This window comes from Plutella xylostella, chromosome 19 (assembly GCF_932276165.1).
Source record: "Plutella xylostella chromosome 19, ilPluXylo3.1, whole genome shotgun sequence".
Classification (NCBI taxonomy): Eukaryota; Metazoa; Arthropoda; class Insecta; order Lepidoptera; family Plutellidae; genus Plutella; species Plutella xylostella.
The window spans coordinates 5688313-5707639 of record NC_063999.1 but is presented as its reverse complement, the minus strand read 5'-3'; the positions used below and the strand labels follow the sequence as shown (position 1 = coordinate 5707639).

Below are 19327 nucleotides of genomic sequence, written 5' to 3'. Positions count from 1 at the left end.
AATAGACATTAAGGACCGACCTAACCCCGCAGTCTAAACGATCCGTATTTACTTTCTTGCTTAATATAGCCCCTCCCACATCTAGAAAATGTAACTGTATTTTTCATTCTCCTGCTTAATTAGAATTCTTGTGATTAAGTACAGCAAATAGCTGAAAATATATACTTTTAAAACATTTTGTTTTGTTTCCATGCTTTATTTTGTTGCTTGCGCGAGCTTCACTCGCCTAACATAGCTTTTCCCAAAAGAGACTGGTGATGATTCGCAATCATCCTATATTTTTTGTAACAATCTGTGTATTTTAGGGTGGATTCGACCAACGTCGAGTAACTTTTTACTCACGAGTAAACTACCAGTTACTCGCGAGTAAGCCCATTTTGCATTCTATCAAACCCGAAACCAAGATAAGTAGCTTATCCCAAGAATAAAATGTTATACCGCCAAAATTGACCGTGTAACGAGCTTATCCGAGAGTAATTTTGTAATGGCGGCGGCACATCAGCTGATTAGAAAACCGTCATAATGACATATAAACACATCTGTCAAAACATAAACAAAAGTAAGTTTATAGGCAAATTCTCAGAATAACAACAGCGAATAAAATATTAAAACATAAACAATTTCATACTATTATAATCCATACAAACTAAGTTGGCATGTCATTTCTATTGCATGCTTTGAAACGCAACTATTTTTATTTTAGTTGCATTACAGTTTCGTTCCTCGTTCATTCAATTAATCATGGTATAACTTGGTAGAATGCAAATGTACTTATCCTAGATATTTACTCGCGTATAAATTTTATTCCGGTATAGTTATTCTCGTGTAAGATGATGTTTGGACGAATTCGCCCTTAGTCTATTCTTAAACTTTTTAGTGTTTTTATCAGTCATTCGACTTTGCCGCCAGGCATAAACAAATTATAAAGTAGAAACACAAAAAGAAATTAAAACTTGCCAGTTTATTTAAAACGTTGGCAACGTGGAAACATCAACACAGCCGTGTAGCCGCTATAAATTAGATTTTACTATACTTACACACGCATTTGTGTATAGTTATATGTACGTAAGCAGACACTTTGTTCGTAAATTCGAGTAGGTGAAAGCAGATATTTCTTGTAAACACAACACTTACTATTAAAAGCTAGGTAGAGCTACCTAGTACCACGCAAGTACGAGTATACTTCAGTTAGATTCCCTCGCCATTTCGAAACACTATTCTCCGATGACGTTCAGCCGACAATTTGTTTTGTCGATTGTTCATATTACCGATAGTTCATTTCCCCGAAAGTAATTTCTTTGATGAATCAAGTTTTATTATCTCAGATACTAAATTGACAAGTGCAAATCTCAAGAATGAAATATTCTTTGATGAACAATACAGGGTGTTGCAAAAAGGGTATACTAAGCCAAAACCCAGGCCCGAAAATGTAAATCAGATCGTCAAAGTTCGCGTTTTCCATAGCTCAGAATAAACCGACACAAAGTCTCAACATTATTCATTTAGGGAGGCTGTTTTAGATTGCATTGTATGCTCAATTATTTTTTACTGTGTCTGTGTAATTATTTTCCGTAGCGGAAAATAACAAAATATGTTTTTTATGTAGACTGTGTTAATTTTCAATTAAATCCTGACGTGAACCCTGTTAACGAAAAGAGACCTAAAGTTACTGTGTACGTTTGATGAAAATTAGCTTACATTGTAAAAAAAGGTTTTACCTTACCTAGTCAGTTATTGTTGCTGACATATCGAAGTGGGTACATAACTAAAAAAAGCAAAAGCGCAGTCTAAGAGATACAACAAGTACCTACAAGATATTTAAAAAGATGCCGGTTCAAGCAAATTTAGCAACACCAAAAAAAAGGTGTTTCGTGGAAAATATTAGGGCCTTACCACAAAAACTTAAGACAGTGTTTAAAAGGTGTTTATAGCTGTCAAACGCCTAAAAAAACTGTCAATTTTCGTTTTAAACACTAGTGTTTGTGGTAGCACAGATAGCACAGTTAATATCTACTCGTCCTAAATTAATGAAACGGGCAGTTTAATGCAATTTCAAAGTAAGTCCCATAGTGAAAATTTTATGCTGCATTGACTCTGCCCATGGGTAGCACTGATAAACTTTCTCTCTGTATTTCACCCCCATGTGGTCTTCGCTTTTAGCACAAATTTCTTGTTGTCGGTTCGTCGTAGTATGTATTTTATTTTATTTGTTAGATAAACATTACAGGAAATTTTCTGGGAGATTTTAAGAAATGCAAAATCAGCACTTAATTAATATAATTATCATACATATATTTTAACCTGCATATATATAATACTCATTGTATTTATCTACATTGATATTTGATTCGTCCACTTGAAATCATCTAAAAATCTAAACACACCCATAATCTCGAGTTTTCAATACAATATTTCTCATTGAATACGAGATAATTATGTCGAATGAGCGAAATTTTTCCCCCTGGAAAACACCACAATGAATTTATCCAGCCAAGAGTTGAAAAGATACAGTACCAACATGTGCGCCAGAAAATCTATTTTCCAAAGTGCTGCGTCAAACCATAAATTGAAGGAGGTAAATCTGAACTTTTCACTTTTACTTCTCTAGTTAATAAGGTTGCTATTCATGACAATGTTGCTGCTCGTATAAAAATGCATATTAAGATATTTAATTTTGAATATTTTTCATTTTTATTTTAACAACCAGTGAGAAACAAGAAATATAATATCAAATAAGTCTGTGATAAAAACACCGATTCTGCAGTGATAAAATTTGCTGTCTTTCCTATTTTACTTCTATACACCCGAGTCCGCGTTGTTCTGTGCTTGTATATTTATCCCCCTTATTCATAGAAAAGATATTGTTCTTTGACAGTTCAATAGCTAAAACATCCGGTAACTTTTCTATGAATAAGGGGGTTAATATACATATAAAGGGTATTACTACAATATTACTTACTACATTAATACTACTATAAAGGGTACTAGGTTGAAGCTAGGTACTTGACCTGCGAACGGGCATTGAAATAGGTAATTTGGTTCAGTGTCTATTAAAAATCCACTCTGTATGTCCGTTAGTGTTGGAAAATTTTATTAAACGTGAATTTCAATTAAACGGAGCGGATATTGACCATCAAAATAACGAAACCGAAATCGTTTTTTTAACAACATTGAATAATTCATATTTTTTGTCAGTACTTGAGTAGCGAAATACGAGTTGAGGCTTTTTTTAAGCAACCGACGGAATGGCATAGCTCGTTCAAAAGCTTCGAATAACGCTGTAACTTAGTTATTTTCCGACATTTACAAAAGACAGACATTTATTTAGGCAATTAACGTCTCACAGACATTTTATCGAGTCAGTAAAAACAGTAAAATCTTTGAAATATTCATTTTTAACTGGAAATTGGTTTGAAGTTTGCTAGTTACGAATACAAAGTAGTACTAGTTCTTGGGAATCTTGGCACTACAGTGCTTCAAGATGTCAATAGAACACTGTTTTTTACTCAATAGAGGTGCGGTTTTCTTTTCCAATCTCATTTAGCACTTAGCAGGAGCACTATGGCCTGATTACGTGTTTCGACACCGCATTTCCCGCGATAATAATGGCGTCTTATGGGCGTTTGGCCCCAAGGGGTGGACCTCGCAAAAGAGATTGGGTTATTTCATGTGTAGCTTGAGGCCGCATCTTCGGAAGGACCTTTTATGGAGTTTATGTTATTCTCACAGGGGCGTCGGAATTCACCCTTTACGTATGACGTCATTGCTGTCATGTTGGCCTGAAGGCAATCACAATGAAAGTTAATAAGTAATTAAAGGATAGAAGGCTGTATTTAAGCACAAAAAAGCACTGAAGGAAATTAAGATGTCACACTATTATGTCTACAATAATATAATGAATGGGATGCAAGATCAAATGAAGCTTGTTAGGCGAAATAAGTCATGACAGATTTTCATTGTGTTCGGGAATTTGTGGTGTTGATACTTCAGTAGACCGCGGGCGGCGCGCGAGGCGGCACGGGCCACGACACGACAAATACTACACAAAATCATACAATTAATATCATAGGAGTATTTGCAAATAAACAAATGACAATCTAAAACTTTTTTGTGACAGTTAGGTACTCAAAGTTTGTGTTAGCTGAAACTATGATGATGATAACGTAGCGGGAAAAGTTTAAACTAAACTTTATACAGTGTTTTCGCAGTGTTTACGTTGGTTGTTATGATGTCGAACTTGGTAAGAATATTTAATACTTACATTCAGTAAATATGTCTTGCTAATATCCGTGGAACAACTTACTGGTGAGACAATACAAAAATAAGCTTTTCTTTCATAATATTATTAGGAATGTAAATTTGTTATAGGATGTTTTTTTACAGAAAACGAAATAAAATCTTGTCGCATAACCATGAAGTTTGAAAAGAATATGATAGTGTATGTAGTCTGCCTGTCTGCCTGTTCGTATATCACATAATATCCTTTTCTTTAACTTTTTCCGTAACTAGGAGAAGGCTTTACATCTCTACCTACTCTAAGAGGTAAGTACATTTCTTTAACCTTATGCATATGCACAATATTTAAAAAAATATTAGGGTATTCCATCGTGACGTTATCCAGTCGTCCAGTCGTTAGAGTAAATAAATGAACCAAAACAAAAAAGCTTTATTAGAAAATTGTTTTGACTCTCCATCAGAGTTTATGCTATAATAAATCAATCATCAAAGCAAAGCCAGACGTAAACAAGCCATAATTTTAAACAAAACACTAAATACCTATTTTTTGGCTAGAAACTTGGAAATTAAGTCCTGTTTTTTTATTATTACAAAAAAATATAATTTAATATTATAGGTATGCAATACAAATATTGTATAAACCTATCATGCATTATTATGTATGTATAACTAACTTTTTAAGGACCATTTTTATAACTAAACAATTAGAATCGTGCCAAGCAGATGTATTTCATACCACTTTCTGCTAATCATGTAATGTAATTTGTATCGGTTTATATATACGTACGTATATAAGTAATACAACCGTGAGTTGCCAAAGTAAAATGGGTACATTAGCAGGATTGTATTTCATTTACTTTGGTAACAACGCGCCCTGTAATCACAAAAAAAAACACATCCAATTACAGACATATACCTACAACCTCCTACAACAAAACCTCAAAGAATTTACACATGTTCACGTTGCCGATTCAACTCAATTAATAGAAATACATATTGTATACCTATGGCTAACTAAAAACAGTATCTATGTCAACACTTTTTGCTTAAGTATAACAGTATTGACTTTCTTTGTCAATTTAGATTCACGTCGGTCACAATTAGCGACAAAAAAGCCTTGCTCCTAAATGCCTACCTACAGAATCTATCACTTATCGATATTAGTTAAGCAGTGTAGTTATTCTTATTTGATCCCCTGACAGTCATGGAATACTCGTAGTGCTCGTTCCATGGACACCTTTGTAACCGCTTGCGCTTGGCATGTCATTATTGTAACGTACATTGTAGATGATACAATCGAATAAGTAATAGAGGCACGAATAGGAGCCCATAGAGTCTGGGTCATATTCATCTTTAGGGCTCCCGCACACGGGCCATCGGCCACAACCACAAAACGCTGCCACTGACATATTTCCTGTAATTTTCGTACATTTTATATGGACTCGCCGCACACGGTTGACGCCGGTGGCGGCCACCGCTTCAAATCGTTCCCATACAAAAGCTTCTCGGGGCGGCGCGGCGTTTGTGGCTGTGGCCGGTGGCCCGTGTGCGGCGACATTTAGTCATAGGAAAATATTGAGAGTTGATCCTAAAAGTACCGGAGGGAATAAATAAGTCTCTAAGGTTTGTTGTATAGGCAAAGGATGTCGCAGTAGGTACCACAGCTACGGCCACGCGCGGTCAAAAACACTGTCTTTAAACTGTTACATTTAATAACCATATATTATGATCATAAAATAGTAATAGTAATAAATTTCTCATTGTTACAGATTAAAACAAAAGACGAAGAATGCCCATTAAAATCTTATTGAACAGTTAGTACAAGAGACGTCGAGATGGCAACGGAAACTGTTCCGAACTTCGCAACGATCACGAGTCATAATCGAAGTGGCAGTCACAAGCCACTTGACTGGACGGTACTGGTGGACGGGTTGAGGAATTCGTACAACTTGTCTAAGAACGCGCAGGCGAGTTGCACCTACTGTGAAGGAAGCTTCCGTGACGTCATACTGGCCTATAACAGCATCCATGGATATATTAGCCTGATGGTAAGTGTCTTTTGCGTCTAATTTATTAGGCACTGTGGCATTTTTAATGCTTTTCCCGAGAATTTATGGCTTTCACTTGTATTTCATTTGAACAGTATAGTTACGATATTCGGTCAGTACTGAAAACGGTGGCGTTTACGAGTAAAATTGAGAAAATATAAGGACTTTGCCCGTTCATATTTTTTATAGCTAAATTCTTATTAAATTACTTCAAAGGAACGGCTGGGTTGTAGTAAGGTCCTTCACAATTTTTTCTCGCTTATGGATTAGCTATTATAAATTGTAAAAAACAAATATCACAAATCATTTTTAATCATATCATAAAATGTAAGATCCAAGAATGTAGAGGACTTTAAGCTATTACGTAATTGGCTAACCTAACATCATCTTATGAGAGGGGATGAAGTTGCTGTAGAATTGTACATACGATGACTCTCGTTTGGTAAATAGGAGCAGCAAGCGTAGTAAGAAGAGGGTGTGAAGTATGTGACCATATCAATACAAAAAATATTATACGTGTGCCTGCTTATCTATGATTGATGAAATAAAAAGATTGACTACCATAATCAAACGGTGTATTTAGATAGCTTATTTGAGGGGTACGTATCTTATTACCGAATTTCATCAGACTTTCGAAACACCGAAGGTTTAAAACACCGAAACTTTAAAATACTATGTGGTAAATGCTTCGCTTCGCTGCGCTCCGCTTGGAGGATGGTTAATATATTTTTAAATAATTCTTTCGATTATTGCTACTGTTTTGTTTCTAGAAATGCCAACGCATAATAGATGTTGAAATGCATATCAACAAGAATGCAGCTATCTCTTTTGAAGAACTATGTAGCTCTTCTAATAAGTTTTCCCATGTATAAATTAATATGTGCCAGTTTCACTTATACATGCATTGAGTACGATAGTTCTGCAGTTCAGGCGATTTCCCGTGAAAGAGTAACAAACATTCAGACATAGCGTCAAACTTATCATATCGCCTTCACAATATTAGTGTGAGCTGAGTTCAGAGTAAGGATAATTGTTTCATGGGAACCTTACACATAATTATAGGTTGTAGTTGTGAGTCTTTACCGTTTGCTAGTTCTGCACTCAACTCAGAAGCTCCAAACTAGCAAAATTTAAACGTTATGCTTCAAATAGGAACCTATTCATAAATACTATATTTAAAGTTGGTAGCCAACAGTTTTCATAGAGTGTATGCAATCTAAAGCCGGATTGGCGTTATCGGCGAGTTAAGTTGTTATTTTAGTTTGAACGGCAAACGCAAGTTATGCTGCGAGACGTGTAACTTGGGCGGTACTAGTTTGTATGTAACTTAATTGATTTTTCGAAGAGTTTTCGAGAAGTAAGTACCAAGATCCTCCCTCAACATCCATTAAAGTTATTTGATTTGTTGAAAGCCATAGCATACTTGAGGTCTAGTTTCACTACGCTCTGTTAGATCTATAGGTGTTAATACACCCCCTGTTAAATTGTAGTTGTTTACTTTTGTCACTTTTTACAAGAACTAAATGAGGGTGTTAATGATCTAACAGAGCATGGTGAAACTAGGCCTTACTCTCGTAGTCCGCAACTTGCGGCGTAACTAAACTGGACCGTGGGGACAGTACTTACTTTTATTTAATCTATCTACTGTCCGATGAATTACCTATTAATACTTAAACTGTAAACAAGCCATAAAATATTAATCCTACATTCGAACAAAATTAAATCTTTAGTTACCTTTGCAATACTGAATAAATTACAATACACACTTGACCTGGTAAAATTGGAATACTGAGTAATATGGGCTTTATATAATATCTCTGTAATTCATCATTTGCGACAGCTGATTCATGTTGATCAAACAAAGCCTATCGATTTATTCATTATCTCAAAAATGTAGTACCTACGTCAATGTTTCAGTATAGCTTCCTATTTGTGCAGGGTGAAAAACGCGAAAACCATAACTAAGTAATAGTGTTTAGGACGATGTTTTAGGATATTACTCTAGGTGAAACATGTAAATGCTATTTGCTTTAGTTCACTCTCAACCTATCAACGCAAGCAATAAAGAACTTGCCCTTCAAGTTGTACTGGATAAACTTTCTTAAACACTGACAATGCAAATCGGCCTTTAAGCGCGCACTAAGAATTGATGTTTTGAGACACGATTTTAAATAGCGGTATTACTAGTTATAATTTTAAGTATTAAAATTTGTAGCTGTTACGAGTATTATAAAACAATCTTGGGCGATTTGTAAAATGAAACGATCTAGGTAGGTCCCTAGGATTTTACAAGTGTACAGAGTACGACAGAACAATAATATTAATTTATGTATAAGTACGCGAGTTAAGCCTCGTAGTCATGGTAGCTTTGATCCTTTGTTCACGTTTCAATAATCTTTTACTATCCCGTCAGTCCAATGAAACACTAGATAAAAATATATGTAGACTTCGGGTTTTAATTAAGAAAATATTAATTCATAATATGTATATGGATATGGATTGGATACATGCCCCATTTACGTTACTCGTTCTTTTTTGCTGTTGCCAATGATTAATTAGTAATTTTGTTTCAATATTTTATTTCTTTCTCTTCGGTGATGATAGTTCATATCCCCAGTCTACTCCATTTGTAAACTTAACAATTTCTTGAATGTCGACTAAACAAAAACATGTTTACTTTAATGATATATTTGTACAGAATTTCTATACTTCAGTATTTCATGTACTTAGTAGGTAGGGCGGTTTGTTTATTACTCGTAACGGTCGTACCGGTCTTATTAATTGTGGACTGCAGGCGTCCGTCCGTCGAATAACGGATCGATATGGAAATCAGCTATGGTTTTTAATAATCTCCATTATTTATGACAAGACAGGCTATACAGCTAACGTAATAGTAATCCTTGGAGCAAGATTATATGTATATAAACGACAGAGGTCAGATAAAAATTATGTCAAGTTTCTTAGGTCACGAAGACTATTATTCTGAATATACGAGCGATATTGATAAACAAGTACTTAGCACATATTTTACTAACCTACATCCTCCTCCACCAGGTATGTTTCTTCGGCAGCCTGGCGAATGCTCTGAACGTGGCGGTGCTGACGCGGCGCGAGCTGGCGGCGGCGCCCATCAACCGCCTGCTGAAGTGGCTGGCCGTGGCCGACGTCTTCGTGATGCTGGAGTACATACCCTTTGTGGTGTATCGGTATCTGGTACGTTTGTCTTTGTATGAGAGATTAGAGGTTAGATGATCTAGCACCGAAATAAGGGACTATGCAGTAGGTACGTTTAGTGTATCTTTGGATGAGAGCTGAGAGGTTAGATTGTCTAGGTTGGTAAGGGACTATGCAGTAAGTGTTATTGTTGACGAGTTCCGTAACGAGTTACAATGTGCATATACATGGAAAAAGTGGAATATATCAAACAAAAGATATAAATTGTAAAGTATTTTTATTAAAAATTAAATAGGTACCTAGTTATTGATATAAAAGTTATTGAATGTTTAAGCTTTTGAACTGTTTGACAAAGAACAATAAGTTCTCCAAAAAAAAAAGTAAGTACCTACCTAAATGTTTACCGTTTAGAAGTTTATTAATAGGACAAGGTAAAAAAGCTGAGTACAAAAGTGTATAGCTATTAACGAAGCTCACCGTAGCTCCTCGGCAAGTTTCCTCGAAGGAAAAATAAATCCGTGATAATGCCTGAATCTTGAATAACAGCACAATTATTTTCCCGTTTATCCTTAATCTCAAGATTTACCTGTTAAACTCCTTGAGAGATCCTTCTACAACAAATCTGAACTCTCAGCTAATTAGCAGTCTCTAGACTTGTTAGACTCATTAAGGAGACAACGTTGTAGGTTTTACTCAGAAGAAACAAGATTAACTTGCGATACGGGGATTCATCTACAGGATGGAATTGTGGTGATCGAATCAAAGAGAAGCTAGTAGTTGGGAACTTAAGTACTGTTCGGATATTGTACATAACAAGTAATACATTCGCTAGCAATGAAAAAGTTCCACCAGGTAAGTTGCTATGTCACTGAAACATTATCATTGCTCGTGAGTGCATTTTTTAATCTGTGCCCAGTCACAGATTAAATAATTTAGAAGGAATATTTGTTGGAAAGAACATAATGTTCTATCCCCCTGTCGTAGGTATTTAAATCATGGCCACTATGTAGAGTCGGGAATCATTTATGATTATTACGGAACCCTATTTATACTTACTTACCTATATATGTGAAACTGACTCGAACTTGGTCGGTTTGTTTTTGTATTCATCTCTTTGAGTGCTTAGATCACTTAGTACAGGACTAATGGACGTGTGTGAAGTACTTGCGATACACATTACATACATAATATATTGATGGTAGATAATGATGTGCTTGACAGATTATGAGTGTATGAATTATGAGATTAATAAGTGATCCTGAAAAAACGAAGCCGATTACTTTCTCGTACAAAATAGCTCTATACTCACTTACAGCGCCAAAAAGGTTGTCCTAAGACTCAGTTTGAAGATAGATGAAGCAAATATTTTTATTATTATTTCTCTTCACGACGTTGCAAAAGTGGTAAGTACCTATATACTAAACCGAAAGGGGGTGACTCAGGTATTTTTCACAACTATTGTTCTACGATTTTTGGAAATTCACATTATTTTAAGCTTTTACATATAAACAGACTAAAGACTTTGATGATAAAAAAAATGTAGTCACCCCTTTTCTGCTAAGTATACCACTTTTGCAACATCTGTATAATACAAACAAGCTGGGAGTTTTGATTTAATATTTTTCACGTCATCTATCACCCGTCCCATGGAGGGTAGCGTAGCAAGCATAGATGGTACGTGCGATAGTATATCATAGTGAAAGCAGCGGACTATTTTCTATTGTTTTTCTCTCGGGACGCGCGATAACGGAGCTACTGAAGAAGAAGAATATCATTTATTCTACGTAAAATTTTGCAATTAAAGTCATCATCACGACCCATTACGTCCCCACTGCTGGGGCACGGGTCTCCTTCCAATGAAGGAAGGGTTTAGGCCTAGTCCACCACGCTGGCCAAGTGCGGGTTGGTGGACCCCAACACAAGCAAGCTTGTGCTGAGAGAGTTGTCGGGTAAGTGGGCAACCCGACTGTCAGATGTTTTCAAGCCGCCCGAAGGCCTCTGACTAGGCTTAACGACTGCTGCCGAAGCAGCAACCGGGACCCACGGCTTAACGTGCCAATTAAAGTCGTCGAAATATAATAGGCCCGTTTGGATCGAAAATGAATGGGATGACAGCTGGTGTCAAATCCAAATCATAAAAAATCTAAACAGTAAGTAACTTTTGGTGCTCCAAAAGTTCTTTTTTCTTTCAGCCGTTAAAAAATAAGCCAGATTATGTGTCTTTTTATGTATTTAATCAAGTAAATCAACAGTAAATAGCAAATTTGTGTAGCTGTCCAAACGGGCCAATATTTCGACGACTGTACAGGTATTTGTTGATTGTCAAGATTATGAGTCGACCACCATTTCAAAAAAGCTAAGTCACCGAGGAGAAGAATTGGCGAAAGAAAACGCAAAAACATTAGAAACACATATTCTAAACAGTGGTAGAGCTAGGCCAAGGATCATATTCTACAACTTCCCTTAATAGAGCGAAAGTAGTTGAACAAAAAGTTCAAGAGTCCAGCACGTGCTAGCACTAGCTCCTAGTACCTAGAAGCTAGATAGAAGTGAATTTAATTTATAAATGCCTTTTTAAATGAACTACCTAGTAGATTCTAGGTACTATTCCTTTGTGCTAGGATGTAAAAATTGGTATCTCGGCGATGAAAATTTTGTTCTGTCACTTTTTCCAAAAGGCTTTTGTAACAGCCTTGATGTCGGGTTCACATTAATTGTAGTTTCGACGCAATATTATATATTATGTGGTGAGGTTAAAAATGTAGACCTGTACATAGCTTAACACTGGGTGTTAATAAAGTAAACCAAAGGTTGTTGATATTCTAAAACACTTTTATTCGATGACTTTTTTAAATTTAGGTACGTTAACTATGTTTTTTTCCGTATATTTTCGCGCGAAACATAGTATAAGGTAAAGTCACTTCCTGCGTGTCTGTATGAATGTATAATTAACAATAATCATAATCCTTTTTATTATAAAACGTAGACTAAAGGGATTTCATACATATCAGTAGCCTAAAACCGGGTTTAAACCAAAACTATCTTTAGCCTTCTTTTTATAATATTTATACCCTGTTTGCCCCCAGATCCTGCCGGGGCAGCGCGAGATGCCGTGGTGCTGGGCCGCGTACCTGCTGTTCCACATGCACTTCGCGCAGCTCTTCCACACCGCCTCCATCTGTCTCACGCTCTCGCTGGCTATCTGGAGATACCTGGCTATCAAGTAAGCTGAAAAAAAAGGAAAATATTTTAACTAACAATGTAACAAGGTCTACCACTAGGCTAAGATTGTGTGAATATCTGGAAAACAGTTGCTATCGCTGTTCTCACACTAAACATCACTGTAATGATTGGACGCCCGGGCCCCGCGTCGAACTAATAATTTGGAAATTTATGTCGCCTTCAGAATACCTGCCATACAATTTTGAGAGTGCTAAATTTAGAATGTTGCTTTCAGAATCGAACTCAAGAATACACAAACTTCCATGTTAAGAATATTTAAGGTTACCAAATATTTAATTTCGTTAATTTCTTTCTTTCTTTCTTTACCAGCAATAGATTTAATTACGATTAAATATATGGTGCAAGTCATCCTAAATGTAAGAAATTTTACGTGTTGATGAAAATTTAAAATCTCCCTTTTTCTAGGTATTCGGACATGAACCACATCCTGTGCACGGAGCGGCGCTGCAGCCTCGCCATCCTCTGCAGCTTCCTGCTGCCGCCCGTGCTCTGCATACCCACCTACTTGGTAAGTTTGTTCTTCTGAAGAACTCATACTACCATGACTGGTACCTTTCATAAAATTTTGATAGAATAGTTATTGAAACTGGCATTTAGGGTGATTTTAAAAGCGTGCAGATATCATCAAGCAGGCGGGATCACACACCATTTTCCCGCCTACCCCGTGCGTATTCCACGCATTAAAATAAATAGTTCTATGCAAATAACACTTGCGGGTGTCACGCGTGCGGGGCAATCCCGCGTGCGTGATTAAATCCGCACGCTATTAAAAACACCCTTAATCATTAGCCAACAGTGGTAGACAATGACATCTCCGAAAGAATCTCAACGGTTTCATCGTGTTCATGATTCATCCATTGCTTTATATCGGATTGTATCGGATTTTCTCAATGGTCGGTCGTAGACGTGATAAGACTTGTATCTATAGGTATCATAACCAAACTTTAAACCACAATTTACAAACACAAATTAATGGTCCCACCTGGGAATTGAACCCGGGACTCTTGGGTGTTAAAGGTATGCTTCTACCTCTAGACCACAGATAAACTTACAGTAAAAACGCGCGGAACCAGGTTTCTTAAGTATAAAAACTTCAAGCAATATGCATAATAAATAAAATGACTCGGCTAAACTCGTGTTCGCTTCCACAGTTATTCAAATATTTTATTTACGTTTTACTTGCAGTGTCGGGTGTCATTCCCTAGAAGTCTAGAAGTTCAAGAACAACAGGTTTTTCTACGTAATATAAAAAGCAGATCTAGTTAACTTTGCAGTTTGCTTTCTTGTTAACGTCCTCGTGGGCCCTGAAACTTATTAAAAAGCTTGAAGGTAAAGCCACTGACCCTAAAGTAAATATGTAATAAGGTGTCCGGTTGTCTGGTAGTGATTTCTATTTTTCAGTTTTTGTTTCGTTTTTCGTAGAAAGAAAGTGTACTGTATGGAATGTAGAGATATATAATTTACGACGTAACGTACGATAATATTACATCTATTATGGTTCGTTCAGTCATAAATCTATACAAACTTTCCTAATCTCAGGGTAGTAATACTGGGTGTAATTAGTTTTACCTAAAAGCATATTATACATATAATGTACCATATACTCATAATATACGTAATAAACAAAAAGGGTATGATTGATAGGGCAGTTTCTGTAACCAGCACTACAGCTAAAAGCTTTCCCGGTAATCTGGTAAAGCTTTAATTAAACTTTAAAATGGGGAACATATTACGGCGTTTGTTTCACATATTTACTGGAGTACTTTACAAACATTTTGGACTTGAAACAGTGAAAAAGTGGCCAGTGATGGTTAAAAATCTTCTTGAATGATGACTGAAGAAGAATTATTTTTTTACTAGATATAAATACATTACTTAAATGAGCAGCATTGAGTAAGCTACTGTAAAAGGGGAGTTACCTATTTTATTTTATCACTTTCTATTCAATGTGCTGCGATGAGTACCTAAGTTCCAACACTTTTTTGTGCCGAAAATCATTTAGAGGACGTTTTGTAAGAGCTTAACATAACTATTCTGGGCTATGACATGATAGAGTGTTCCGAACATTTTCGTATCTTATCTTTATGTGCAAAATACATAAAATTTCATGAATGCCGAAAAGGTTTGAAGCGTTTCCTAATAGAGTGAGTGTACAATGATTAATGAACTCTCCATTCACTATCAGTTTTACACCAACATAAATGAAGTCCATGCTAAGGTAGATTTACTCGGAGAGAAACTGGACCTAGGTCACCTTAAAACACCTTAAAAGTTGTCTATGTCTATCCGTTTTGAAGAAATGTATCCACAGTATACACAAAAACAAACGTCTTACAAATTTATAACACTTCTCATATTCGGTCGAAGGTTAAAACTTTATAGGACAGCGATTGAAAAATAGCACCGCACCCGTTCCGCGTAGTTGCACTTCAATCACCCTGAAAAGACGCTCTTTTATCCAACGATCCTTTTGTTATAAAAAGAAATCGCTATGTCAATGTCGTAAAGTATTTTATCCAGTTTTTGGGTTCGCGTAATAAATCAAAATTGCGAAATTGGTTATCTCTAGTTTTAACTAAAAGCTAAAAGCTTTTGACATAAAGCAATAATTATTAGTATTTTGCGAGATTTGGTCCGATTGGGTCTTTTGAAGTAGCGCTGCCTGGCAACTCTTTTAAGTTCCGTACGAATCAAAGCATTGTAAAGAACAAAGGATTGACTTCGACTACTGTATTATTGACTACGACTACGTAACGTGCCATTTATTACAGAAGTTTATTCATAATGCATACCCAAATACATAAGTTTGTAAATCTATATCCTGATACCGTTTGATACTCCATTTTACTGATTCGATTTTATAATGACGGTAAGTATTTTGTTCCCAGGTGTTCGACATCCACCGGGCGTGGGTGCTGGAGCCGGGCGGGCTCACGGTGCTGTACCACGTGGACTCCGACGAGGAGGGCCGCCTCTACCAGGCCAACTTCTGGGTCCACGGGGTCATCGTGAAGCTGCTGCCCTGCCTCATCCTCACCGTCATCAGCGTGTGGCTCATCCGGGAGGTGTACCGCGCCAACCAGCACCAGAAGAAGATCCGGGTCTACAACCCGTGCCCGACCAATGTTAAGAACATGAAGCGGCAGTACAAAGCTGACAAGCGGACGGACAGGACGACTAGGATGCTGGTGGCCGTTCTTCTTTTGTTTCTGGCTACGGAGCTGCCGCAAGGGATTCTGGGGCTGATGAGCGGCGTGCTAGGCAGGTGCTTCTTCAAGCGCTGCTACGACTTGTTTGGAGAGCTGATGGATGCGCTGGCGCTGCTGAACGGGGCCATCAACTTTGTGCTGTACTGCTGCATGTCGCGGCAGTTCCGCATGACGTTCGGCCAGCTGGTGTGGCGCTCCCGCCGCCTGCACGCCGCCCCGCTCACCGGATCACACTCCGATGGGCAGCACACGTAAGTAATGTGACGTGCCTTATTATATTTCCAAAAAAAGAACTCAATAGTTTGTGCTGGAAAATACTCGAATAAACTTAAGCTGGATTTTATATCGAAGTTGGCATATAAACTTATTTGCGATAAAACAGTTTTATGGATTGCAATACAAAGTCAGATTTTACATACCTACATAATACTAATATAAGCAGACCAATAAAGTTCCTTGCTTGAAGTTCGTATTTGTGTCCGAATTTCGGATTTCAACGCTGCACCTGCTCCTGTTTCGGGTCGTATTAAGTTAAATGTAATTTAAAATACTTTTTACTTTGTTTCAGAGCGAAATCATCGGTGCCTTGAGGGCGGGTTGTACAAGAGAAACAAGATCTGGTTTTGAAACATTTTTTATAAATACATAGACGTACATTACTTATAAATTGTAGGGTTAAGCTTATTTAATTATTATTAGTTTATTTATAAAATAATGGAAGTAAAAATAATACTTTAAGTAAGTTTTAAAAGAGGAATCATCTGCGATACATTACAAAAATTATTTCACCATTAAGTAGGTTTAATGCTACATTACGAGTGTTATACTATATTGGAGTGGTTAGAATTGTGGTTTCTTTCTAATCAGCAATTACCTCAGGAAACCCTTAAATCACGAATGAAAAAATAAATCCCGATGCGAAGCTCGCACGGAAAAGCTTAGCTCTTAGCTTAGGTTACTTACTCATAAAGTAAGCCCTCAACGACATCAACACGAGAACTAAACAACAACAACATGTGAGTCAAGCGTCAAGCATGACATGAATATAAAACATATTTCATTTATAATGTAAATCCTATCGTCTCCATATTACGTACATTACATACTAAAACGAGTTTTATTAGAAAAAACATGTATGATGGTATTTTTTAGATAATAAGAATTATTAGAATATCCTATTTTAATTTGTTTCAACATTTCATAAAAATATAGGAAAAACCCTGTAGTGTTGTTGTTTATTTACTAGTCAATTGTATGCCATAATATTTTTGTTCACGGCATCTCAACAACAAACTTTTCCGGAGGTAGCTAACGCTAAGGTTTTATCACCAATATAATTGTATGAACTCGTAGATGCGAAAGAAATATTGTTTCCCATACAATATTCCGCATGTAACTAAAGGTCACAAGATATTTTACTATGGGCAGTTTTTATATTTTCATCATTATCCATAAATTTATCACTATTAGCTAGTACTAGCATATGGCTTAACATAGCATCAAACTGAGCTAGAACCCGTTTCAGCACCGGAAAGCAATTTTTTATTACTTTTCAACTCTTCAGTATTAGGTTTAAACTTATTTTTGTGTTGTATCTGTGTATGTATGAAATAAATATATTTTCTTTCTATATATTTTCTACTTTGTCTTATGTATACGTATGATCTATTTCCTTCACCTACTATATATAGAAATATAGAACATTATGGACTCTTCATACTCAATGTTCACCTACAATAGTTAATACGGTTTAATCGAACTATCCAAGTAAATAGACACTCAAAAAGTTATATCCGCACGATGAGTTGCAAACTATCATGAAAGCTTTATGAATTCAATGAACGTATGGTTATGAATATTTCGTATTTACTGAAATAAATATAACGTATATACGACGAAAATTTATTTTTATATTACGATACTATTTTGTGCTATAAAATTTTATGAAATTAAAAATATATATTTGCATTTAATTTTAAATATCATAATTTTTTATAAAAAAAAATTAGTAAGTCCAAATGCAAATGTTAATTTGAAAATAAAAACCTACAGAAACTGTCAACATCAGAAAGCATAAATTAATATAAGTTCATAAACTTTAACCTGACTACTGGAAAAAAGCGCAAAAAAGTTTGAAATAAGTTTTGTTTAACTTTATCTCTATTAAATTTTTTAGGAGTTGATTCTCACACAAGATTTCATTTACATGCCATCAACATTATTTTTAATACACGGTATCAAAAATAATGTTAGAGTACCTAATTACAAATAAATGATAACATATTATTAAAATGAAGTGATTGTTAACTATTAATATAATGTTTCTCTTGTACGCAAATATAATATTCTATCTATTCGTAATTATTGTATATACTTAAGTATATAACTAAAATAAAAATAAATATTGATGTAGGCATATTGTAAGTACAGTCCGACATTTGAAGAACTGCCTTCTCAAGATTCGACATGAGTAATTGTCCGTATGAATCAGTGATTATAATTATACATATATGTTTATAATAGAAATTTCAAAACTGAGCACTTCTGCAGTTATGTATGTACACGGTCATAGGAGTTTAATTTAGCAATATGCACTATAACCCTTGAATTGTTATTCGAATACGTTCAAGTAACGGTCTGTTTATATTAGAGTATGTAAATAAATACTACTTTTGTATTAATACAAGTATTAAAAGTTGTTTAAATATCATATGGTTTTTTATATTAAAAGCGCAAAGTGGCTCGTTCGTACGATTTTTGTATCATGCTGAATTAAACGCTTTTGGAGATATTCATGAACTCCTTGTACGGTCACGTGCAGATAAACCTGACCCCCCTCTTATAGTGACAATGCTTCTGAGAGGGGTCAGATTTATCTGCCTTATACTGTACCAAGGTAATTTAGGTACCATTATACAGATATGTAACATTATATTTGAGATCTCTAGGTTCAATTAACTCAAGAAACCGTTGCATAAAATATGAGGCGGGTGGCAGAGATCGACGGTGTCAGAGTGTTGCGGTATCTTTGGACGCCTGCCAAATAACCAACAAGGAATTCAGGGAAGCTGGGCCCGGTTTGAGTAAAGTTTCATGCACCTGGGATATAGAATAAAATATAACATTAGAATAATATAGAATAGGCTTACTGCCACTTTCTGTCCATAATACGTCAAAGCATGGCATTGGCTTATTTCAATGAATGTATTTTTGTTTTTTTTTAGGGTGACTTGCAATTTAAATGAATTTAAGGGCTGATTTTTCAATGGTGATAAACGTTATCTGAGGAATAAAATAGTTGCTGTCACTGACTCACTGTCTAATATAAATATTCAGATGTTTATCTACCCATTGAAAAATCAGCCCTAAATGCAATAAAATCCAATAATTTAAATGAAATTAAATGTATTTAAATGT

General features: G+C 35.8%; 1 protein-coding gene across 1 annotated transcript; it reads left to right on the top strand.

Annotated features, from left to right (window-relative positions):
• The first annotated feature begins 3979 nt into the window (after nucleotides 1–3979).
• LOC105388027 (G-protein coupled receptor dmsr-1) lies at nucleotides 3980–18119 on the top strand. Its single transcript, XM_038106170.2, has 7 exons — nucleotides 3980–4240; nucleotides 6006–6284; nucleotides 9339–9497; nucleotides 12545–12681; nucleotides 13107–13209; nucleotides 15590–16161; nucleotides 16479–18119. The coding sequence occupies exons 2-7, from the start codon at nucleotides 6072–6074 to the stop codon at nucleotides 16498–16500; spliced, it is 1206 nt and encodes a 401-aa protein (XP_037962098.2). The 5' UTR covers nucleotides 3980–4240; nucleotides 6006–6071; the 3' UTR covers nucleotides 16501–18119.
• The last annotated feature ends 1208 nt before the right edge of the window (nucleotides 18120–19327 follow it).

Bases quoted from the DNA above. Each gene is read 5' to 3' on its own strand.
- LOC105388027 (XM_038106170.2), top strand. From the start codon at position 6,072: ATGGCAACGGAAACTGTTCCGAACTTCGCAACGATCACGAGTCATAAT. The intron at 9,498-12,544 runs GTACGTTTGTCT...GTTTGCCCCCAG, and splicing joins TTGTGGTGTATCGGTATCTG to ATCCTGCCGGGGCAGCGCGA. The intron at 16,162-16,478 runs GTAAGTAATGTG...ACTTTGTTTCAG, and splicing joins CACTCCGATGGGCAGCACAC to AGCGAAATCATCGGTGCCTT.